General features: G+C 45.5%; 1 protein-coding gene and 1 long non-coding RNA gene across 3 annotated transcripts in view; one reads left to right on the plus strand and one right to left on the minus strand.

The window, feature by feature from the left end:
• The window catches only part of LOC142251647 (uncharacterized), a 202,537-nt gene that overhangs the window by 139,744 nt on the left and 37,381 nt on the right, over positions 1-25,412 (minus strand). The gene's annotated exons all lie outside the window — the stretch shown is intronic.
• LOC142251646 (uncharacterized) overlaps positions 1-25,412 on the plus strand; it is a 204,319-nt gene that overhangs the window by 19,921 nt on the left and 158,986 nt on the right. For both annotated transcript variants that reach the window (XM_075324636.1, XM_075324638.1), the window contains exon 6: positions 24,664-25,209. In XM_075324636.1, coding sequence (XP_075180751.1) covers positions 24,664-25,209 — 546 coding nt within the window. The remainder of the gene's footprint in view (positions 1-24,663; positions 25,210-25,412) is intronic.

Raw genomic sequence — 25,412 nt, forward strand, 5'->3', positions numbered from 1 at the left:
CAGGAATGGAACCTCGACAGCACAGACACATTTCTCCGGCTTTGTGTCTGTCTGCACGGCTATGTCATCACTGTAGGGCGGTGGAATATATTGATGCAGCGGTGACAGGGCTGCTTTATGATACCCACAGCAAACATCTAATTAGAAAGCCCAGGAATCTCTTGTAGGGTATAATTGAGAATATACGACGAAACAAAAATGTAGCAAGACACAAGAAAAAAAAAAAAAATAGAAATGACACAGAAACCAATAAGTGTCTAATGAAGTAGAGCCTAAAAAGGAAAAAGTAACCTACATATAAAATTGTGTGCCCTTAAAAACTATTGTATCTCCCACAGGAAGAAAGGATTGGGCATATTAGTGTAGGAGGTGGTCGCGTTTACCCCCAACACTATAGCGTTATGTAGTCCCCCTGTATTGTAAAGAACGAATCTTATACTAAGTATATAGCCAATATTGTTGAGATATATATATATATATATATATATATATATATATATATATATATATATATATATATATACATATATATATATATATATATATATATATATATATATATATATACTATTAGCAAAATGCAGTTTCTGGATGTAGCAGAGCTGGGATCGTGTAGCGGCCGGCGCCACCTATCGTTGAGACCTGATAGTGTAAAGAATATGTTTAAGAAATGTTTACTGTGCTGCAACTGTATTGAAAGGGTTGTCCACTACTTTTCCATTGATGGCTTAGCCTTATGCGGGCGTCACACGAGACGCTCTATCATGCGATATGTCGTCGGGGTCACGGTTTTCGTGACGCACATCCGGCATCGTTTGCGACATCGTTTCATGTGACACCTCCGAGCGTCTCAGAACAATCGCAAATTGGTTACAAATCGTGTATCATTTACACGTCGTTTATTTTTAAGAAATCGTTTCTTCTTCTCTGTTCATCGTACCCGGGGTAGCACACATCTCTCCGTGTGACACCCCAGGAACGATGAACTGTAGCTTATCTGCGGCCGCCGGCAATGCTGAAGGAAGAAGGTGGGCGGGATGTTTACGTCCCGCTTATCTCCGCCCCTCCGCTTCTATTGGCCGGCGGCTGTGTGACGTCGCTGTGACGCCGAACGTCCCTCCCCCTTCAGGAAGTGGATGTTCGCCGCCCACAGCGACGTCGCTCAGCAGGTAAGTACGTGTGACGGGGGTTTAACGACTTTGTGCGCCATGGGCAACTAATTGCCCATGACGCACAAACGACGGGGGCGGGTACGATCGCTCGTGCGAACGCACGATAAATCGTATTGTGTGACGCCCGCATTAGGATAGGTCATCAATGTCTGAGCGGTCGGGGTCTGACACCCTGCACCCCCGCCGATCAGCTGTTCTTGGTCCCTGCAGCAGGCAGCTGGAAATGCTCAGCTCAACTGATCGTGGCCACGGTCGGGTACTATTGATATGAATGGGAGGTGGATGTGCAGTACCCGGCCGCGGCCACTATCAGAAGACAGAGCAGCTCTGAAGCTGAGCGCTTCCTGCTGCCACTGGGACCATAAACCGCTGATCGGCGGGGGACAGGGCGTCGGACCCTGGCCGATCAGACATTGATGACCTATCCTAAGGGGCACTCTGCACACTACGACATCGCAAGCCGATGCTTGCGATGCCGAGCGCGATAGTCCCCGCCCCCGTCGCAGCTGCGATATCATGGTGATAGCTGGCGTAGCGAACATTATCGCTACGCCAGCTTCACATGCACTCACCTGCCCTGCGACGTTGCTCTGGCCGGCGACCCGCCTCCTTATTAAGGAGGCGGTCAATAGAAGCGGAGGGGCGGAGATGAGCGGGACGTACACATCCGCCCACCTCCTTCCTTCCACATAGCTGGCGTGAGTCGTAGGACGCAGGTAGGAGATGTTCCTCGCTCCTGCGGCTTCTCACACAGCAATGTGTGCTGCCGCAGGAACAACATCGTAACATCGGTCATTTCCAAATTATGGAAATGACCGATGCTACACCGATGATACGATTACGATGATTTTGCGCTCGTTAATCGTATCAAAAATGCTTTACACACTACGATATCGCCTGCGACGCCGGATGTGCGTCACTTTCAATTTAACCCCACCGACATCGCACCAGTGATGTCGTAGTGTGCAAAGTGCCCCTAAGACTAGACAATCAATGTAAAAGTAGTAGATGATCCTTTTAACAATGTAGTAGCCAGAGTATGGGGTTCAATAGGTATAAACAGTTTCGTACACTTCCTAATATGGATGGGGTGAAGAATTAGGAGGGGAGGAGTGACAGATGGCCAGTGGGTTGGTTAGAGAGACGGGCCTGGCGAGAAGTAAGTTTTGCAGAGGGGTTTGAGGATGAAAGACGTGGCATGGACTGAGTGCCAGTCAGGGAACCAAGAGGTATCCTCGTAAGGTCCGGAGCCTATGGCTCACCCTGACGGGCTTAGAGAGTCGGAACAACTAGAGAGTCACCACGGCAGAGAAGCGGACAGCGGTGATAACTGTGGCGGAAAGGAGGCAGAGGTGCCTGGCAGCTTGTGGACTAGTTCCAATATAGCGGGGATAGGACAAGAGAGAGGACCCCAAAGAACAAATACAGCAGAACCATAACAGTGACAGCATGTCTGTCATACTGGTGAGAAGGAAAATAAACTCTTCACGTTATGCTTGCCAGAAGAACTTTTGCGTCAAGTGTTTCACTGTTGCGTCCACGAGGGGGACCGGCTGCAGGGTGATGGACACCACCCGTAAGAGAACAATAAGTGTCACACACCCCGCCTAAAGTGATCCAACACACACAGACTCTTTCTAGCCCCCGCGGCCCGGCATCTACACCTTCCTACATTAGAATCCAACGTTCCCAACCCTTCTGTCACCTGAATGTGCCTTCATAAAAGAGTCAGATCCTCTTATACACATCAGTCAACTGATTTCAACTAAATCGGTGAATTTGGCGTACATTCCTGTGTATGATGGCTTGGTTTAAAGGGACACATCGCCTGTGTGCTCTGTTAGAAAAGGCAGTGGCTCCTCAATGTTTAGTTTAGCGACCAGATTGTAAGACACTATTCTGAAGACATGGTGTCACGCTAGGTACGAGGAAGTACCAAGCGAGCAGCAAAGGGAAGGGTAAAGGGGGCTTTACACGCTACGACATCGCTAATGCGAACTCGTTGGGGTCACGGAATTGGTGACGCACCGCCGCATTAGCGATGTTGCTGCGTGTGACACCTATGAGCGATTTTGCATCGTTGCAAAAACGTGCAAAATCGCTCATCGGTGACATGGGGGTCCATTCTCAAAAATCGTTACTGCAGCAGTAACGAGGTTGTTCCTCGTTCCTGCGGCAGCACACATCGCTCCGTGGGACACCGCAGGAACGAGGAAGCTCTCCTTACCTGCCTCCCGGCCGCTATGCGGAAGGAAGGAGGTGGGCGGGATGTTACGTCCCGCTCATCTCCGCCCTTCCGCTTCTATTGGGCGGCGGTTCAGTGACGCAGCTGTGACGTCGCTGTGACGCTGAACGAACCACCCCCTTAGAAAGGAGGCGGTTCGCCGGTCACAGCGACGTCACCTGGCAGGTAAGTAGTGTGACGGGTCTGGGCGATGTTGTGCGGCACGGGTAGCGATTTTCCCGTGTCGCACAACAGATGGGGCGGGTACCCACGCTAGCGTTATCGGTACCGATATCGCAGAGTGTAAAGCGGCCTTAACCCTGTGTCTAGGGAATGGGAAGATGGTGACCCCTGACCAAACCTACTGCTGGTCCCTGGGGTCCCTCACCACCATACATCGACTCGGTACATAGGTGTGGAACCTGACCCTAGGTATCCTTAGTGCTGGGCACTAAATAGAGAATGGGTTGGATGAGCTTTTTGTAAACCCCATTAAACGCTAACGAGGACACACAGGGGGAAAAGCATGAACTACTTATCTACAGATGACTCACGCAGGAGTTCAGCAAAGTCTTCAGCAATGACACCACAGAGGAGTACAAGCCACCTCCTTGCCACCAAGGCTTGAAGGAACTGAATAATATCACCAGCACCAGTCCAAGGAAGGGGTATATAAGTACCAAGAGAATACTGATGATCAGCAGCTGAAAGGAAGGAGAGTTCCTGCTGGGTCCAAAAGGGAAAGAGATTAATCTAGCAGGAAAGCTGCTTATACCAATGAATACTGACAGCAGGAGCCATAGAAAGTCAGGGAGCATTTTGCGCAGCCAAATGCTGTGACCTTCTATGGCCAGAAACCACATGACTGTCACTTGTGACACAAGGTCACCTGAATATGTAATATCTTCATGGACCTGCAGACAAATGATATACATCCACCTACTTCAACCTAAAAGGTATTTTTTCCTTCTGTAGACCCAATGTCTATGGACACTTCTATTCTGACCACAGAAATTTTTAATTATCGACAGATTAATTTTGAAAAGATTACATATGGATCGGTTTCGTACATTGGGGCTGAGTTGCAATCCCAGACAAAACCTTTAGACAGGAGGGGCGCTGTTTTGTCTTTTTTTGTGTCACAAATGCATCAATCACCATTTGCAAGATCTACAGTCACATTGAGTTGTCTATAATCCAGGGCAATGCTGAAAACTGTCCCATTTTACCAATATATCACGGAGCTGTCACCATTAATAGGGAACCATATGTTCCATAAATCTCAGCATTACCAGAGCTAATAATCAGAGGCACATTGATAAGCGCTCTGCAATCTTATCTTCCCGGGGTCGCTGCGGTCCTGGAATGCTGCGGACAATCACTGCTCTACAGCTTTAATACCCTGCAGCGGGGTTCTTTAATCTCCTAATTTTCCGAGCCTGTTCCCCATCAGGATCTCCCCTGGGAAGAGCCTACATGACTTCAGTAAAACGTGAATGTCACGGTGCCTGTATGGTTAGTGTTCGCTATCTCTCTTTTATCTGAAAGGCCACTTTGCAATATTTATTGTCTATCTATTGTCTATGGGAGCAGACAGTAAAATATTTCAACTCGACTTTCCTTTTTATGAAACATTTGGTTTTAAATATGGTTCATCGAAGGATGTGACCTTCATCCAACTATGCCCTTATAAAATGTAAAAAGACGTAGTGAAAGTGTGATATGACAATGACATTCTTTGTTTTTTATCAAATTCTAATTATATTTTTTGAGTAGTTTTTGTTATTTTATGTGACTATTGATATGACAAAAAAAGTCCGACTCCTAACATATCATGCTATGCTACCTCCGGGACACACACATCTTTGCTGTGTAGACTGAGACAGGTTACGCAAAGTCATTGTCCTGGGATTTTCGGTTGCAGATTTATTAGGTGTTACGGCGGCGTCAAGCTCTGTTCACACCGCAGAGCTTGACAGGAAACCTGATGTCTCCTAGTTGTTCAGGCAGAGCCGGGCATCGGCTGTTTCATGTGCACTGTTCTTCAGTCCTGCAGGAGTTCATTCCTGCTGATTTGGGGAACTCTGCTAAGAGCTCAGGTTGCTAATTACTAACCACAGCAGTCTCCTTCCTGTATAAGGTACTGGATCCTGGTGCTCAGTGCCGATTATAGCTCCAGCTTGCGCAGTGATACCGGTCCATTGTGGTGATCCAATATTGGTGATCTGTGGTGTTCTTATAGTGCGGTGTAGAAGTTTCCCGATTGTCTGTTTACTTCCTCCCTTTTATGTCATTTTCCCCTGTGCACATATTGTCGCTCCTTTGTGTTTGATTGCAGTTGTGTATGAGTTTGGGTTTTTCCTCTGTCTGTGTTTAGTTGTGGGGTTTGTCACTGCAGTCCCAGCTCACCCCATGGGTGAAGGAGGGGGTGGGGAGTTACACCAGGGCTTGGACAGGAGTTAGGGTCACGCTGGCGACTCAGACCTCACTACCATCAAGCGTACATCCGAGCTAAGGTACAGCGCAAGGTCCCCAGTCTGAGGGTCAGCCTATTTGTCCCTGTCAAGTCATCCCATCCCTGTCATCTCATTATCTCGATAATGACGGATGATAGCACTGTGATACTTCAGAAGGCCTAGATAAGACACAGCTTTCATTCCTGACTCCTCCATACACATAATCAAGTGTTCATGTGTTTACAATGGGGAAGCTGAGACCAAAAGGGTCAGGCTCTTAACCTCAATCCCACCCAAAATAGTCAGGTTTGGAGAATTTTAACCTAATGACTATACACTGAGCCCACAGAGGTTTTGTGTGCCGCTTCCATGTTATTCTCTAGTCTCAGGAGGGTAAGAAATGTATCCCATGTCCTTCTAGAGACTGACAATCTATGGACACCCTTGCTCTATTAAATCCTATATATTGCTGTTTATCACATTCTCTGGGCCTGTGTATATATAGGTGTCTACATCCTTATTTCTAAATCTTCTTATTATCGGTTTATGCATTGCTTCCCCAGGACAAACAAAAAAATAGTATATGGGCCCCTTGTCGTCTGCTCGATCGAAGACAGCCACCTCCTTAATGTGTTTCTAACAACCCACCATCAATTTATTAAAGGGAATCTGTCAGCAGGTTTTTGCTATTTAATCTGAGGGCAAGATTAGGTAGGGGCTGAGACAATGATTTTAGCAATGTGTCATTTATCAGGCTGTATGCTGCTGTTTCAGTACAATGAGTGTTTTATCAGCAGGAGGTTAACACTACAGAACTATTGCTCGCCTGTATCCTGGTCCACCCCCAGCACTGATTAGCAGCTCACTGTCAATATACAATGTACACAGAGAGCTGTGGTGTGGGCAGGGTTAGCTTTCTAAACATTGCTACAGCAAAAAGCTCTGCTTGTATCACAACTAAGAGACACATTGCTGTAATCGGGGTCTCTTTTCCTATATTTTGTTGCTCTCAGATGAAGGAGGAAAAACCTGCAGACAGATTATATTTAAAGGACTATTCCATTCTTAGTAAATGTCATCATGTAATGATTGCTGAGGGATACAACTTCTCAGGCCCCAGCAATTGTGAGAATGACGCGTCTCTGTTCTGCTCCCGCAGAGCACCCCCTTCAGGAGCGCCGCTGTGCAGGGAACCACAACCGGGCCCATGTATTTGAGCGGAGCCACGCTGCAGCGGGCGGCCGGAAATGTCCCAGTGCAGATGGAAAACTATCATTATCAGAATCAGCGGGGGACTCGGGTCAGAGCCCCAGCAATGGCATATTCTAGAGGTATGTCATCACTACAGACATGGAAACATACTTGTAACTCAATCCATTACAATTTGCTGTTCACCGCTAATAGGGCGGCTGTGGGGCTCCTGTCCTGACCTACTTGGCCACATATGGTGCGTCCGCCCCTGTGTTTATGGGACAGGCAGACAGCATATGAGGTCATTGCAATTTATCAAAGACCTATGTGATTAAGCCGGAGGATCACAAATCATAGCTGCTGATTATATACTGCAAATATATTATAAAGGAGACCTAAGAGTATACTTCATCAGGATACCCGCCGCGAGCGCAGGCTAATTAATGAATCCCATGTCTACTTTATAGGGAATGTCACAGTATGATTAGTCTCCCAGATGCTAATGAGGAGGACAGGAATGAGGTTTAAAGCGGCGCAAGCAAGTAATATCCTCCACTGCATGGATCCTGCAGGCCACGACCCACAAGACTGCCCCCTGCTGGTTACATTAGTAATTGACGTCATTTCAAGGCAGATTGAGAACAGAAGCAAAAAATTAAGGTTGGCCACATATCCTAGGATGGAAATGAGCTACAAGAAAGACGTCTCCTATTAGAGGCAGCAATGCTATAAGTTATTGTTTGGCCCTTTAACAAGTCCTACAGCATAAGTCACACCAGTGACACCCATCCACAGGCAACTGTTTCGGGTTTCTTCTTTAATCATCAACGCTGCTTCTACCACTAGATAGACGGCTTTCCTTCTTTAGATTCAAAAGGGTCGTCCATGGATTGTCTGGTATTTGTAGTTCACCTTCACTTACTTGTCTGTAGTTCACCTACAATATCACACGCAGGCAACGCACTAAGGCAAATGGTGAACTTCAATCATCCAACCACATTTATCATCATTGTTGACAATGATCCTTTAGGCATTTGGGGACATTCGAGCTGTGATATCAATATACAATCAGAAAATCCCCTTATAAGGTGGGGTAGTGATGCAAATGACTCACTACCCCCCCTGAGGAAGTCCAACGCAAGACAAAACGAAACGCGCGTCGGGCTGAGGGCAGGCGAGCTCCACGGACTCTATCCCTAGGTATTCTATATCCTTCCTTTATGTGTCATTACTTTTGTTTCCACTGCAGTATTCTCATTTGAGCACTATGCCCTTTACTTTGATATCTGCCATTGGAAGCTCTACCATGAAAATGCACTGCACTTTATTTTTCTAAAATACTATTATTTATGGATATCTCATTGTTTTCTATTCTATTTATGAGGGACAAAAAACGATACGGTCTATAGGAGCGCTAAAAGAAGAAAGAAGGGGAGGATTCCAAGGATATTAAAAATTCAAACCTTTTATTAATAGCCCCTTATATAAGCCACAACGCGTTTCGACAACAAGTGTGTTGTCTTCCTCAGGTGATATAAGGGAACCATACAAACATAGACAGTATAAAGGTAAATCCTAATTAGACCAATGGGTGTGTCATTAAAAAACTGGTTAACCCAATGAAGTCTGAACCATATTAAATCCAATAGTTCTCATTGCGCTCCCTATCAATTATTCTTTTTCACTATTCTATTTATGGATATACATAATGTTTAATTTATTTGTAGTAGTCCCGCTGGTATTTATCCCCTCGTCTCTTGCCTTTTCGGAATTACCCTGTCTTTGTAAGGATTTATTGTTCCCATTATGTATTTTGACAAATATTTCAATATTCATATTTTTAAATTATTTTTCTAATAAAATATATATATATTTTATAGCACTTCATCAAATGGTGTTTTGACTCTTGTGGGCAACTTTATACCTACCATCTGTTCATGAAAGCCTTTTTTTGAGATTTTAATTCGTGCTGTGATATGAGTCTAGTCTCCCGGCATCTGTATTGGCTAATGCAGTCTAGAGTATTGTTAGCGGAGCAGAATGTCTCTGTGCAGGTCTCTGCCTATCGTGTGCCCTCCGGGGTGGTGAGAAATCTTAACATTTAATTAGTCCCTATTAGCGGTGTATGAAGTACATGAGTCAGCTGGAAGGAATTGTTTCCTCACCTTGAAGTAACATCGTACAACACAGAAACTACTATCGGATATAACAAAGCAAATTGGCGGTCGCTATTTAGGTCAAAACATTGGATTCTTTTTATGCCAGCTCCAAATTAATATATTCATGTCACGCTCACTTGTGGAGGCACTGAGAAAGATTGGAGAGTGATCTTCAATGTGCAGTTAGCAAATAACCCACAAGAGGGCGACAGAGTAGTCAGCAAGCTGGGTCTGCAACAGGATGTCTCCTCAATGGTACAAGAGTAAAGCGGGCTTTACACGCAGCAATATCGCTGGCGTGCGTACCCGCCCCGTCGGTTGTGCATCACGGGCAAATCGCTGCCCGTGGCGCTCAACATCACTTACACCCGTCACACTATACTTACCTGCCTAGTGACGTCGCTGTAGCCGGCAAACCACCTCCTTTCTAAGGGGGCGGTTCGTTCGGTGTCACAGCGACGTCACTAAGCGGCCGCCCAATAGAAGTGGAGGGGCGGAGATGAGCGGGACAAACATCCCGCCCACCTCCTTTCTTCCTCAATGCGTGCGGCCGCAGGTACAATGTTGTTCCTCATTCCTGCGGTGTCACACGTAGCAATTTGTGCTGCCGCAGGAATGACGAACAACCTGCGTCCTGCAACGGCAATGATAATCGGGATAGGAACGACTGGACAACGATCAACGATATGGTGAGTATTTTTGATCGTTAACGGACGTTCCTGCGGTGTCACACACAACAACGTCGCTAACGAGGCCGGATGCGCGTCACAAATTCCGTGACCCTAACGACATCTCGTTAGCGATGTCGTTACGTGTAAAGCCCGCTTCAGCAAATCGTAGTTAAGTGATAGCCAGGGGTCAGGAGCCGGAATGTCATGTATACAGCAGAAAGGAGAGACGGAGCTGAGGTCAGGAACGAGAATACAGGTAGAGGCCGGGGAGTCAAAGTAACGTACAGGGGTGGAGAATACACAGGTCGGGACCAGGGATTATAACTACAGACAGGAACGGGAAGTCAGGAAACAAGGGATGGACGAACAGAGGAGGGTGCGGGTCAGGACAAGGTAGCTGGGAGGCAGGACAGATCAGGTAACTCATGGGAGCCAGGCACTCAAGAACTATTACTGGCGTTGTTCCGGAGGTGCAGCGCCGGGATATAGCGGCCTGTCTTCCGGAACTAGGCAGAATGGAATTAACCTTTCTCATGACCTTAAACCCTGAGATGGAATACCAGCAATGGCTCAGCAGTGGCTGAGCCAGGCATGAATCATGACAATTCACACATCAACAAGAATCACAGTCTCTATCTTCTTCAGTGCTGCAGTTGTACTTCTATGCTGTCCTGCTTAGAAGGCCTGTTAGTTGGGAGCGAACGTTCCTAGCTATACTTGATCCCAACTATCAGGCTGTCTAAATGCATCATAAAGATGCTATTCCCAAACTTCATCTTTTTAATAACAGAAAGTTGATGACTCCTGACAGGACAATTTCTTATTTGTCAATCAAGGAAGTCCAAGACATCTGCTCTCATTGAAGACTTTATTCTCATATGAGGAGACAGCTCAAAAGCACCTTCCAGGAGCAAAACACAAGTGTCTAGCCTTCTGGGACCAGATTTGTTTTTTTTATAGACATACATTCAAAGGAAACAGCTGCAAAAATCACGTATCATCGTAACCTTGAAACATTAACCTTGATACATGTCTCTTAATTTCCTGCCCACCAGATAAGGAACTTGTATCCATAATCTACTGTAGAAAGTACATTGTTTGTCCTGGAATAAATCTTTCATCTCCTGCAATATTGTCCAGACAGGAGAAGCCTAGATAAACAAAGTCTGTGGGTATAGCTTACTCTCCTCCTCTTCATACATCAGTAGATACAGAATAGTGAGTACAGAGAATTAAAATTACTTCTAATATTCAGCCATTAATACAAGACTAAAATTTCTATAACAACTCATCTGTGTTTTCCCCTTTTTAGAGGCATCCTCTCAAATTAGCAGATAACTAGAACGTTCCAGTGCAAGGAAGGACCCTAAACAATCAGTAATGAAAACCTTTCATTTCATTGCAACACCGCCACGGCAGAAATAAAGTATTATATTGTACCTATCAAAACCAATAGGCTGCAGCTGTAATGTATTAACGTGTTGAGTTTTCCAGTGAAAGATACACACATGTCCAGTAACCATCCATCAGAACGGATACAGCAGCAAATTGTTGGTAAAAAAAAAAGTTGAGCAGACACAAATTTTAGACAGTACTTTAGTGTCCGGCAATAGAAGGTCACAGCGTTTGGCTGCGCAAAATGCTCCCTGACTTTCTATTGTTCCTGCTGTTAGTATTCAGTGTGCTAGGTAGCTCCTCTGGGTTTTCATCATTTTCCCTTTAGGACCGTGTGGAGCTCCTCTTCCCTTTAGCTGCTAATCATCTGTATTTCTCCTTGGGTTTAAATACTCTCATTTTGGACTGGTGCTGGTGATATTCCGTGCATTCAAGCTCTGGATGCAAGCAGGTGGCTTGCACTCATCTGTGGTATTGTTGCTGTAACTTTGCTGAACCTCTTTCGGAGTCATCTGTGGATAAGTAGTTCATGCTTTTCCCCTTGTGTCTTTCCTGTGTCTTCTATAGTGTTTAGTGAGGTTGACAAAGAGCTCATCCCATCCGGTCCCTATTTAGGGACAAGCACTAGGGATACCTAGGGTCAGGTATCCAGCTTGGCGCATAGGTGCAGAACCTATCTAGGGTGGTGATGGACCCCAGGGACCAGCAGTATGGATACCTAGGGTCAGGTATCCAGCTTGGCACATAGGTGCAGAACCTATCTAGGGTGGTGGGGGACCCCAGGGACCAGCACTAGGGATACCTAGGGTCAGGTATCCAGCTTGGCGCATAGGTGCAGAACCTATCTAGGGTGGTGGGGGACCCCAGGGACCAGCAGTAGGGATATCTAGGGTCAGGTATATGGCTCAGCGCATAGGTGCAGAACCTATCTAGGGTGGTGGGGGACCCCAGGGACCAGCAGTAGGGATACCTAGGGCCAGGTATCCAGCTTGGCGCATAGGTGCAGAACCTATCTAGGGTGGTGAGGGACCCCAGGGACCAGCAGTAGGGATACCTAGGGTCAGGTATCCAGCTTGGCGCATAGGTGCAGAACCTATCTAGGGTGGTGAGGGACCCCAGGGACCAGCAGTAGGGATACCTAGGGTCAGGTATCCAGCTTGGCGCATAGGTGCGGAACCTATCTAGGGTGGTGAGGGACCCCAGGGACAAGCACTAGGGATACCTAGGGTCAGGTATCCAGCTTGGCGCATAGGTGCAGAACCTATCTAGGGCGGTGAGGGACCCCAGGGACCAGCAGTAGGTTTGGTCTTGAGTCATCATCTCCCCCTTCCCTAGACACAGGGTTTCCCTTTCCTTCCCTTTCGCCATTCGCTTGGTACTTCCCCGTACATAGCGTGACATTGGAAGATTTGGATATGTGAAACTAAAACCTCAGGATTCACTAAAAGAGTATATAAAAAAAATCTGACATTGTCGATAAATCCACCTGCAAAAGTCTGACTATGGCCATCTTTAGAGATTCTTTATATGTAATACTTCCAAGGCCCCCAAACTCCTCTTCATTATTCCATTTCTGCTGCAAACAAGAAATTAAAAAAAAATATATATACAGCGTAAAATATTATATATAAAAATATAAATAAATATATATATATATATATATATATAAATATATATCTATCTATCACAGAGAATATTGATATGGATTTTAAAGCAGATCCAAAATCCACATCAGAACAACTGTTGTTTGCCAATTTTTTGTTTGCCTCGTATACATCATAAGGCCTCCTTCACACGCACGTGTCTCCGATACGTGTTAGGTCTGTTCCTGCACGTACCGGAGACACGGGCACACGTAGACCCATTAAAATCAATGGGTCTGCGCACACGTGCGTGTTTTGCCATGGAAAGTGTGTACGTGTGGAGCATACGCGTGTCCATGTGTTCCACACGTAGACATGTCCACGTTTTCTCCGGCATCACGGGTGTCACACGGCCCGCATACGGACCACACGGATGTAGTGTGGATGTGGTCCCGTGTGACACGCGCCGGAGAAAACTCACGTGTCAAAGAAAAAAATAACAAATCATTACTCACCTTCTCCAGCCCTCCTGTCTCTGTCGCTGCTGTCACTTGCTGCCGACCGCCGCTCATTATGCTCATTGAATATTCACTTCACTGCGGCTGGAAGCAGCAGCAGCGGGGAGTCGGCAGGACCGGAGACCGAAGTTCAGCACCATGGACAGCGACTCCAGGGACAGGTGAGTTGAAAGTTCTCGTTCTCCGTGTGTTATCACGGATAAAACACGGAGAACACACGTAGTGCCATAAACACGGCACACGGAGGGGAAACGCACCTCTGACACATCCGTAAAACACGTGCGTGATTTTCACGGACGTGTGAAGGGGGCCTAAAACGTAGTGTTCACATTGCCTAAAAGTAAGCAAGCGGCTCATTACTTGCAATGGGTGATACTACTGCTTTCTCTAGAGAGGTTGATGAATATAAAGCGGTGGAACATAATTGATATTATTCGGTGACCATAGATGAGTATTATTTGGGCATTCTATGTTGGTATTTGTATTGTTTATATTATATAGACAATGAACATCAGTATTATTTGCTTTGTAATATTTGGGCACTGTATATTGGTATTATTTGGTTGATTGTATTCGATTTTAGAATAACACCTTGTGTCCAGGCAGCAACTTGTACAAGTTTGCCTTTAATATAGGATCAATAGTCCATTAGAAACAATGGCTTTTTTTAATAAGGGGGAATGTCAGCCTATGTAGGGCTTTGCACAAATTGATGGTATTTTTTGGTACATGTTTGGGCACTGTATGTTGTTGGAGGTTGTTTTACTGTATATTAGTATTATCTGTTTTTCATTATTTGGCCAGTTTTTTTGCATTGTTTGGACTCTGTATGTTGGAATTGTTTTTGTACTGTGTGGTGGTGTGTGCTGTGTATTTGTGTGTGTACTGTATTTGTTGTCTGTGCTGTGTAATAGGTGTCTGTGCTGTGTTTCTGGTGTCAACGCTGTGTTGTTTTTTGCCTTTGTTATGTATTATCTTTGTGTGTTTGTGTGTATTTCACATGGTGTTGCATTTTGGTGTCTGTATAGTGTATTTATTTTCATTGTTTTGTGTGTTTGGTGTGTGTGTGTCTGTATTTTGTATTTGTTGTGTGTGTTCTATATTGGATGTTTGTAATGTGTTTTATTTGTTGTATGTATTGTGTATTTGGTGTCTACATTTTGTATTTGATGTCTATATTGTGAATTTGTCTGTATTTTGTATTGTGTATTTGATGCAGGTAATATGTTTGTGGGTTTTTTTTACTTCTGTATTGTGTATTTGTTGTGTGTGTTGTATATTTGATGTTTGTATTGTGTTTTTTGTTGTCTGTATTGTGTATTTAATGTCTATATTGTGAATTTGTCTGTATTTTGTATTTATTGTGTGTGTATTGTGTGTTTGATGTAGGTAATATGTTTGTTTTTTTACTTCTGTATTGTGTATTTGTTGTGTGTGTTGTATATTTGATGTTTGTATTGTGTTTTTTGTTGTCTGTATTGTGTATTTGTTGTGTGTGTTGTATATTTGATGTTTGTATTGTGTTTTTTATTGTCTGTATTGTGTTTTTTGTTGTCTGTATTGTGTATTTGATGTCTATATTGTGAATTTGTCTGTATTTTGTATTTATTGTGTGTGTATTGTGTGTTTGATGTAGGTAATATGTTTGTTTTTTACTTCTGTATTGTGTATTTGTTGTGAATATTTGTGTGGATCAGTAATTTTGAAAGCCATGCCATCAGCAATGTATGGCCATGCCTATCAGGGAGGTACCAAACTATTCATACTGCCCAGTGCCAGTGTCAGTAGCAGGAAGTTGCGTGATGAGGCGGTTTGTGTTGACTACATACAACTCTGATTCATTGTGGTTCCCTCAGGGGAGCCACATTACTGCACAAAAGAAAGACCTGGCAATCTACTTCCGTACTATGCCAAGAAAACTTGATGGAGAGTACAAATAAAGGATTTCGATATAGTATTGGAAGATGCACTCCCTCTTAGGCTGGAAGGCACTCAACAAGCTTCTGTGGAAGACCGGATGATCAACCGGAGTATGATTAAGTCTGAATATGATGGAAGTCATGAATGATTACCATGAAAACAAGGCCATGAGCTGACTGTGGAACTAATCATAAACTTCTGACAGCAAAGATTAGAGTCAAGCTGCGTTAATGGACTAGACAACAATTCGGTTCCAACTTCCATTTGACCAACAGACCCGAAGTTTTTTGGAACGGTCTGCACTACTGATTTATATCACTGACCTCGATTGAAAGAAAGCCTGCATATGGATGCATATGACGACTATTACTGAAGAAGCCAGAAAGACAATAAACAAATATAAGAAGAGACCCCCACAGCCATGGTTAACAAACACTAAAGATCATCAAAAAAGAAGAATTGCAAAAGGCAACAAGCAGGACACAGACAACATCAGTAAAAGACTAAAATAAGCAATTTGAGCACACAAAAGATATTATTACCAAAAGATATGTACAGAGATATAAAATGAACATTTGAAGGGCAAGACCAGAAAGGCACCAAAAGATAAAAGAAGTACAACAAAAGTTTCAACCAAGAGTGGGAATATTCAAAGATGCCAACGGGAACAAACTAACTGAGCCAAAACAGATGGAAAGAATACATGTGGCAACTTTACAAAAACGACTTACTTATTCGGGAAGAAACTGAGACTGAAAATTATAGAAAACTGAACATATTGAAATACAAAGTCGTTGCTGTGATAAAGCTTTTGTCAAAACACAAAGCACCTAGATGTGACAATATTCCAATAGAGCTAATAAAGTCTTCTGAAGCCACAGCTGATGTCACCACCAGATATGGACAACTGGTAAATGGTCCAAGGACTGGACAAGATCGGTGTTTAATCCTATTCCGAAGAAGGGAGATGCTACCAACTGTGGAAACTATCGGATTATTACACTCATACCTTATGCTAACAAAATACTACCGAAGAGCGTAAAAGGATGCCTGCATCGTTAATATGATAAAAAGCTAGAGGAACAAGCCGGATTCAGAATGAAGGACTTATTACAGAGGGTCAAGATAGAAAGCTTGAACATGGGACTCCTACTCAATACAAAGAAGGCAACGATATTGACTACTGCCAGGTACGATCGGGACACATTTTAGATGGATGGCGACGGACTGGAAGTTGTAAAAGAATTCAACCTACTCAGACCAATGATCACTCAAGATGCAGCGATGACACCGGAAGTCACTAGGAGAATAACTGGGGACAAATCAACAATGTAGTTTCCGGACAAGGTCCTCAAATCAAGGAACATTTCACTGGTGGTGAAGACACGACTCGTACATAGTCTGGTTCTCAGCTCGTACGTAGTCTGGTCTCGGCTCGTACATAGTCTGGTCTTGGCTCGTACATAGTCTGGTCTTGGCTCGTACATAGTCTGGTCTTGGCTCGTACATAGTCTGGTCTTGGTTCGTACATAGTCTGGTCTTGGCTTGTCTTTAGTCTTGTCTTTTCTGTAGTAACATATGAATGCTAAACCTGGATGATAAAGAAACAAGACAGAAGAAAAATAAACTCCTTCAAAATTTGGTGCTGGAGAAGGATGCTATCAATACCATGGATGGCAAGAAAAGAAATCAATTTGGGAACAAATAAAGTCAGACATGTCACTCGAACCAAGGATGACTAAGATACGACTTGCCTACTTTGGACAAATCAAACGAAGATAGCAATCATTGGAGAAGGACATCATGGTCGGAAGAATAGAAGGAACAAGGTGAAGAGGAAGACCAGCAAACTGATAGCTTGGTACCATCAAGATAACGGTAGAGAAGACCCTAGTGGGCCTATCTAGGTGCAGAAGATCCTGGTGTACCTATCTAGGTGGAGAAGACATTGGTGAACCTAACTAGGCAGAGAAGACCTTGGTGGGCCTATCTAGGTGGAGAAGACCCTGGTAAACCTATCTAGGCAGAGATGACCCTGGTGGACCTATCTAGGCAGAGAATACCCTGGTGGACCTATCTAGGCAAAAGATCAATCTTCTTATGGAGCGTTCATCCATCTAGTCACCATGGCTCAAAATCGAGCTGAAGGTCGTTAAATAATAATGGCATATATCATCATTATCTGATAGATGTGGGTCAGAATAAGACCTCACTCACAGTTACTGATCTGTATTTTGTACTCCATCCCGATGTACATATTTTGCAGAATGTTTTGTCCACTTGACGTAGGGAGGTCTGCTGCATCATTGATGTTATTATCAGTGGTGACTGGAATAGTAATTTAAGACGCCTTGGGTAAAGACCTCTTAAACATGGAAAGTATTTTGCCACAAGGTATACAATAAGAAGACAAACAAGGACTGTACACTTACAGAATATAAAAGTGTCACCCGACTTGACATATTAGCGTAATAAAAAGGACGGATGGAATGTCCCCCTGCCCTCACCATAGCTCAATGAAATTCAACAAAAAGGGTTAGACGAAGGGCATATTAATTTACTGTGAATATTAGTAAAAAAAGAAGAGGAGAGAGATTGAAAACATTTATTCTGATTTTCTTAAAGGGGTTTTCCCATGCTGGAATGAAAAGTCTTCAGTCAATAATGTGACTGTAGACTGCCGAATCGTGAACGTCTCCAGAAATGCAAGGAATGCACGACACTCCGATTATGAACCACAGAGATGATACTCCGTCCCATCAACTCTCTAAGAATCTGATGATTACCATAAATCTCTCCTTAAGTACCCAGCCCTCGGCCTTGTGTCCCCCAATGAAGCCGATCAGTCCCGATTCATTTCTGCACAGGAGAGAAGCAGGGAGGGTGCACTATAAATTTAGGTAAACTACCCAGGCTTTCTTTGAAGTTTTCCCGCAATGAAAAATAGCAAAAAACATCAAAAATGGAAAGATGATAATAGCTCAAGGCAGGGAAGGTCTGTTTTGTTTAACTCAGTGTTTTGCACCCCGTTGTCATTAAATAAATCCTCCCTTTAAATGCTCTTTTTGGTGAGGGGCGGTGAGTCCATAAACAACACTTTGCTCAGCGAGCCCGGTCACACCTGGTTTTTGGGTTGTCGCCATCGCTGTGGAAAACTAATGGTAAAATTATCAACAAGGGGGTAACTGAGACAACTGCTCAGGGCAATGGTCGGTGGTATTACCCATATTCTCCTAGTCATTGTTTACTGGGGGCCATCGTACACACAGGTAAGAACCTAATATTATATTTTTTAATCCTCACACCCCATATTATGTAAGATGTGTACCTGGGGGGCATAACTGGGGCACTTTCAGTAGGCTGAAGTATTTACATACAAAGTGAGAGTATCACTCAATAATCCTGCAGTGTAAATAGACCTTTTAGTCTCTGTTCAGACTGCATTATGTTCAGCGTATACACATCTATGTGTCACGCTAGGTACGGGGAAGTACCATGCGCACGGCGAAAGGGCAACCTTGTGTCTAGGGAAATGGAAGATGGTGACCCCCTGACCAAACCTACCGCTGGTCCCTGGGGTCCCTCTCCACCATAGATTGGTTCTGCACCTATGTGCAAGCCGGATACCTGACCTTAGGTATCCCTACTGCTGGTCTCTGAGGTCCCTCACCGCCCTAGATTGGTTCTGCACCTATGCTCCGAGCAGGATACCTGACCCTAGATATCCCTACTGCTGGGCCCTGGGGTCCCTCACCACCCTAGATAGGTTCTGCACCTATACGCCAAGTAGGATACCTCACCCTAATTATCCTTAGTGCTGGGCCCTGAGGTCCCTCACCACCCTAGATAGGTTCTACATCTATGCACCGAGCTGGATACCTGACCCTAGGTATCCCTAGTGCTGGACCCTGAGGTCCCTCACCACCCTAGATAGGTTCCACACCTATGTGCCGAGCTGGATACCTGACCCTAGGTATCCCTACTGCTGGTCCCTGGGGTCCCTCACCACCCTAGATAGGTTCCACACCTATGTGCCGAGCTGGATACCTGACCCTAGGTATCCCTAGTGCTGGTCCCTGGGGTCCCTCACCACCCTAGATAGGTTCCACACCTATGTGCCGAGCTGGATACCTGACCCTAGGTATCCCTAGTGCTGGACCCTGAGGTCCCTCACCACTATAGATAGGTTCTGCACCTATGCGCCGAGCTGGATACCTGATCCTAGGTATCTCTAGAGTTGGGCCCTAAATAGGGAATGGATGGGAAGAGCTCTTTGTCAACCTCACTAAACACTATAGAAGACACAAGGTGGACACACACGGGGAAAAGTGCATGAACTACTTATCTACAGATGACTCAGGTAGAAGTTCAGCAATGTTTCCAGCAATGATTCCGCAGGAGTACAAGCCACCTGCTTGCAACCAAGGCTTGAATAAAGTGAATAATATCACCAGCACCAGTCCAAGGAAAGAAGGGGTATTTAAGCACCAAGAGAATACTAACAATCAACAAATCAACAGCAGCTGGGTGGAAGTTGAGCTCCTGCTGGGTCCAGAAGGGGGAGAGATGAAAATCCAACAGAAAAGCTACCTATACCAATGAATACTGATAGCAGGAACAATGGAAAGTCAGGGAGCATTCTGCACAGCCAAACACTGTGACCTTCTATGGCCAGAAACCACAAGACTGTCTGTCACCCGTGACACTATATACGTCTAAACTGCATAAAGACTGTATTAAAAATGAAACTTCAACACTTTCCACTGTACTAAAATAAAGTATACCGCCGAATGGCAGATTTCTGCAGCTGAACAGCCTACACAATGGAGGAGAACGACCTTCGTCATCGTCACTTGGTCATTGGTGTGGGTAGTTTTCTCTGTAGGATATTGTTGAGCTGGATGGCCAATTGTAGGTACAATCCTAAAAATGACAACAATTAGGGTTGTGCTTTACTTATAAGGCGCCATCATATTCAGCACTGCTTTACAGACGTGATCATCACTGTCTCCATTGGAGCTCATAAGCTAAATTCTCTATCAGTCTTTGGAGAGTGGGAGGAAACTGGAGAATCCGGAGGAAAGCCACACAAACATGGGGAGAACATACAAACTCCTTGCAGATGTTGTCTCTGATAGGATTTGAACCCAGGACCCTAGCGTTGCTGAGTCCTAATGTTTCCAGGGGTGTAACTGCAATAGGTGCAGGGGTTACAATCACATCGGAGCCCTGGAACCTAAGCGAATTAAAAAGTCCCCTTGGTCTATATGAAAAGACCAATACTATGAAAGATTTACAATAACTGGGGGCCCCATTGGAGCTTGTGACAGAACAGAATACATTTTGTTCTCATTGTGTGCATCTTGTCTTATAGGTAATGATGTCATAGCGCTACACTGATGGGCGGGGAAGTTTCACATTTCTGTTCACGACCCTATTGTTCTTATTAGTGTATTGTTCGAAGGAGTTATTTCTTTGTTTGAGGTACTATATAAACTGGTCACATGATGTAATAAAGCAGAAACTTTCAGTGCACCACAAAGCATGTGTGTGCTGCAATGATTTCCCAAGCGCTCATAAAACAAATCTTATTAATTTGGCATTCAAGAGGCATAGAAGGAGTGTAAAATTGTCTACAGACCTGTACAAAAATATCTGTAGCAAATCCACCACATTCAAAGATATCCAAAGAGCAGAGTGATGGTAATTTATCAGGTGTAGCATGGTCGGTGGTATGTCAACTTGGCATCTGGGAGTTTGTGAGTGATGGACAGGACTTAACTAGGGGATGCAAAACCTTTGTAATACCTATTACATTAGTCTTCGTGATCATTAAACCTTTACACAAGTCATGAGTGAAGATTATAGCTTACAGTAATCATTAGACAGTATACCGTTGTGTCCTTGTGACAATCTACCACTAGGTGTCACTAGATGCAGCTCAGGAAAGTCAAACAAGCCGAGGTATAGAGCCACAAGGTCATGTACGGAACACAGGGAAGAAACAGAGCCAAAGTCAGGTTACATCAGAGGGATTCCTTTCCTGAAGAATGGGGCTCAGACTCCTGAAACACGTAGAAATAAAGTCACTCCTTTTATTATGCAAAAAAAATTTTAACAATCAAGGGCAGCGCAGTAATACCTCCTTTTGCTCCTCCAGTCTACAAAGTCAGGGTACAAGTCAGAGGTCAAAAGCCAGGAGATCACGTATGGTACTAAGGGGAAACACTGAACCGAAGTCAGAGTACGAGCCAGAGGTCAGAAGCCAGAAAATAACATAAGGTACACAGGGAGAGGGCAGAGTCAAAGTCAGAGTACGAGCCAGAGGTCAGAAACCAGAGGATTAACGTCAGAGTCGGGGGAATGGGCAAAGAAGGGTAACACAGATCTGGAGTAGGGAGACAAGATCAGATCAAGCACAAAGGGGAACTAGGGCACTCACTGCAGAGCAGAAACGACGACTGGTGGCGCTCCGGATTGGGTTGCTCCTTAACGAAGCAGAGCAATCAACCCGGAACGAGGCATCTGAGGAGAGGCCCCTGCCAACACCAGCGCAGGAACCGGGGACAGGAACCAACCCATCCACAGAAAGATATCCAAAAAAGAACACACACTCTGCTGAATAGCTGAGCACCGCGGATCAGAGCCATGACAGTCCTCCTCCTTATTCTCCAATACAACAAGGTGAGCGCAGTAGGACCAGATGCAACTCATAAGCCACCGACCATAAAACACGGCTCATCAAAGTCATCATCTGAAACATGACAAGCGAGTTTACAAAACCTCAGACATTCACCAGGTGACTTAAGACTGAGGCTGCTCCATAGACCCCAATAATGCAAATGATAAGATTACACAGGAACCCTTTGATCACAACCAGAAATATTGTCTCTTTCTTCCCAGGAGCCTGATGTGGACACGCTGTTTACCTGTTTGCTCCGATGTGTAAGACTAAAAGACCAAAGCTGTATACTTGACAGTTATATAATTTTTCCAAGACACTGGGGGATGTCAGACCGTCCAAACCTTTGAGGCTCTGATGACCCGTAACACGGAGTAAGGCCAGTTGTGGATGTCCAACGTAGATTTTGACAAATTCATCAATAAGTATTCAACGCGACTTGTCAGCCATTTAATGTGTATGGAGTTGAAGATATAGGTTGATTTCACCATAGAGATAAGAGGTGCTAAGTTTACCTGTTAGGTTATACCAATATCTTGCCCAATAATGGTCCCAGACTTCATAGTTGGAGGGATGTCTCTCTCCCTCAGCCATAGCCATCACGGGGACATATTCAACGATACAAAAAGTGTCACGTTCTCACCTTAGACAGCCATCGATGCAACCTGCATCCATTAAAAAGCTGCGATCTGTAACTGAGCCAAGAGCTCAAGTTTGTGTCACGGTGTATATAAACACAGGAGAGGGGCCCCTAACCTGGCCCTCAGACTTGCGACCTTGCGCTGTCCCTTATCTCAGAGGTAAGTTTGATGGTAACCAGGTCCGAGCCCCCAGCATGGCCCTAACTCCTGTCTGGGCCCTGATCTTGCGCCCTCTCTCCCCCACTCTCTGGGCAGGCTGGAAAACACAAAGAAGAAACCCCACAAAACGTCATGGACGACACGGGAGAACCTCGTACACACAGCACTCACACGAGACACCATATGTGTACTGGGGGGTAACGAAAAAGGGGAGGAATTAACGCAAAACAAGTTAACGCTCACACCCCTCAGAAGCACAGCATGGATCACCATGAACAGGAGAAACACCCAAGACTGGGATCGCAGAAGCTATCATTGGCACCTACAGGAAGGAGGAGGCAGCTGCACTTGGCAATCAGCAACCTGAGCACTTAGGTCCTGCTCACCAGTCTGCAGGGGTTAACTTATGCAGAGCTGGAGACCAGTGAGCCTGAATCAGCCGATGCCCGGCTCTGGCTGAACAATACAGAAGCCTCAGGTTGCTTGTCAGACTCTGTAGAGTGAACAGAGTCTGATGCCACCGTGTCAGCAGGTGTGTGCAGAGCCGAACATCGCATGACAGTTTGTAATGGTTGGATCGGCCATTTAGGATGACGTTTTGCATTATATATAGACTATCTGGTACATATTCAGAGAAGGTCACTGTGAACCAGACCCTCTGTCCCTATCTGGTATTGTAGCACCCAGGGGGCAAGAGGTTATCTGCTACTTGTCGCCGCGCTGGGGGATGCAGGTCCTCTGTGGTGTCACGCGTGGCCTGGCCCGGTTTCGTGCCCTGAGGTGTCCACAATAAAAGGGGAATAGGAGATAGATGGTTGTTGTTATGCCACCTGCGGCATGCGGCCAAGGAATAGCCGCTCTGCTGTCGCTGTCCTCCAGGGTGGGTGGTTATAGCAGCCGAGATGGTAACGCTCCCCACAGGTGGTGTGTTCCCCGGGGAGGATAATGAGGGGAGTAGTAGTAAGGCGCGGGGCAGGGGCGCCGGCAAAAACAGGCTCACACAGTCTCTGCGGTTCCAAGTGTCTTTACTCAGTTCTTTAAACAGCTCGGTTACTGCCGCAGTAGCACTTCTCACGGCTGTGATGGGCCCCGTCGAACCCGGATTCAGTCAGAGGTCAGTTCAGCGTGGTGGTTGGTGGGCCCTTCCTCCTAGCACCCTGTTGGTTGGATCCCTGTGGCTTAAAGCTACTTGGGGACCCCAATCCATTTTGAGTAGTACTCTTGTCCCTACATGCAGGTGCCGCTGCTCCACAATATGGCCCGACCGTGTTCAAGGCCCCGGATCCTATCTGGCACTCTGCTTTCAGGCTCTTTGTTGGCCAGGAAAACGTGTAATCTCCCCATCCCGGCAGGTTCTGGAAAACCAACTTGAAGTATGATCTTCCTTAGGGTCCTGCACCCTGTGTGGCGCCGATCCTGAGGGAACAATGAAGTTCTCCCCTCGGCAACCGCATGAACTCCTGTGTCCCACCAGAGCCACCGGCAAAAAACGTCCGCTCCCTTCCTCTCCTGCTGGAGAACATCTAACTGCTGTGTTGGCTCCTGACAACCCCCTGGTGGCTGCTCCTCCCCTGGGTCCCTGTCACTAGTGGGTGGCTGCCCCCCAAGTTTGGAGACCGCCTTAAGACCCTACCCTAGCCCGGTCCCCATTGGGGAGGGCAACCTGGTTGTATGTTTGAGTATGTAAGTGATGGAACTGGTACCGACCTCCTCAGGATTCGGGTTGAGCACTTCACCTTGAATGAGGTGCAGTACCCTGTGGTGACCGAAGCCCCAGGGGTGCCACACATATATTTCACTTTCCATGATAAATGACAATAGGCATGACTGCAGGCAGTGTTTACAGGGTCTGTATTATTCATTTACCTAATTGTGACATATTTATTTTTCAGGGTCTCCCAGCTAACACATCACGGAAGGAGTTAGGGGGGCATGGGGCCATTGCTGAGCAGACCATGGACGCCACATCCCATAAGTACCTGAATGAGTTGGACTTGGCGGTGCTGAAAGAAGAAGGTTTCATACCGGCATCTGGTCAGAATTCACTTCTTGTCCCTGGTTCCATCGGGAAGGTAATAAAGAAAGACGAACTGTACAAGAAAGTGGACACTACCGAGGAAAACATCACAACCGAGAAAAAGGAGAAGAGCTCCACAGAGACGGGGCAGATTCCTGCTGATAAGTTCAGAGGCGACATTGTAGATCTTACCAAAAACCTCACCATCACCAAACCAAGCTCAGCACCCACTTCCACAACGAACGTTACCCTCAACCTCCTGAGACGTACTACTGCAGGTCCTACAAAGCAACCTACCTCATCCAGAGATGACCACACAATAGGGGGGTCGGGAGACTCTGGAGTTATACAGGAGACCTCTACAAGTGGAAAGACAAAGAAGAAAGCTGTCCGGGGGTATCCAGGACCACGGGGTCCTCCTGTGAGTAATGCAGTGTACATGGTGCTCCATCCTCAGGGGGGGCACTATAAGAGCTCAGTAAAAACGTGCACAAAGCTCACTAACAGATTCTCAGTTAACTCCTTCTCTTCAAGTGTCACTTGTTTTAAAGTGCATGGACACCTCTGTGGACTTTTTCTTTTTTTAGTTAAAAAAACTTTTTTTGTGATAGCGTCTCATTAAAA

The sequence above is a fragment of the Anomaloglossus baeobatrachus genome, chromosome 9 (assembly GCF_048569485.1).
Source record: "Anomaloglossus baeobatrachus isolate aAnoBae1 chromosome 9, aAnoBae1.hap1, whole genome shotgun sequence".
NCBI classification, from domain to species: Eukaryota; Metazoa; Chordata; class Amphibia; order Anura; family Aromobatidae; genus Anomaloglossus; species Anomaloglossus baeobatrachus.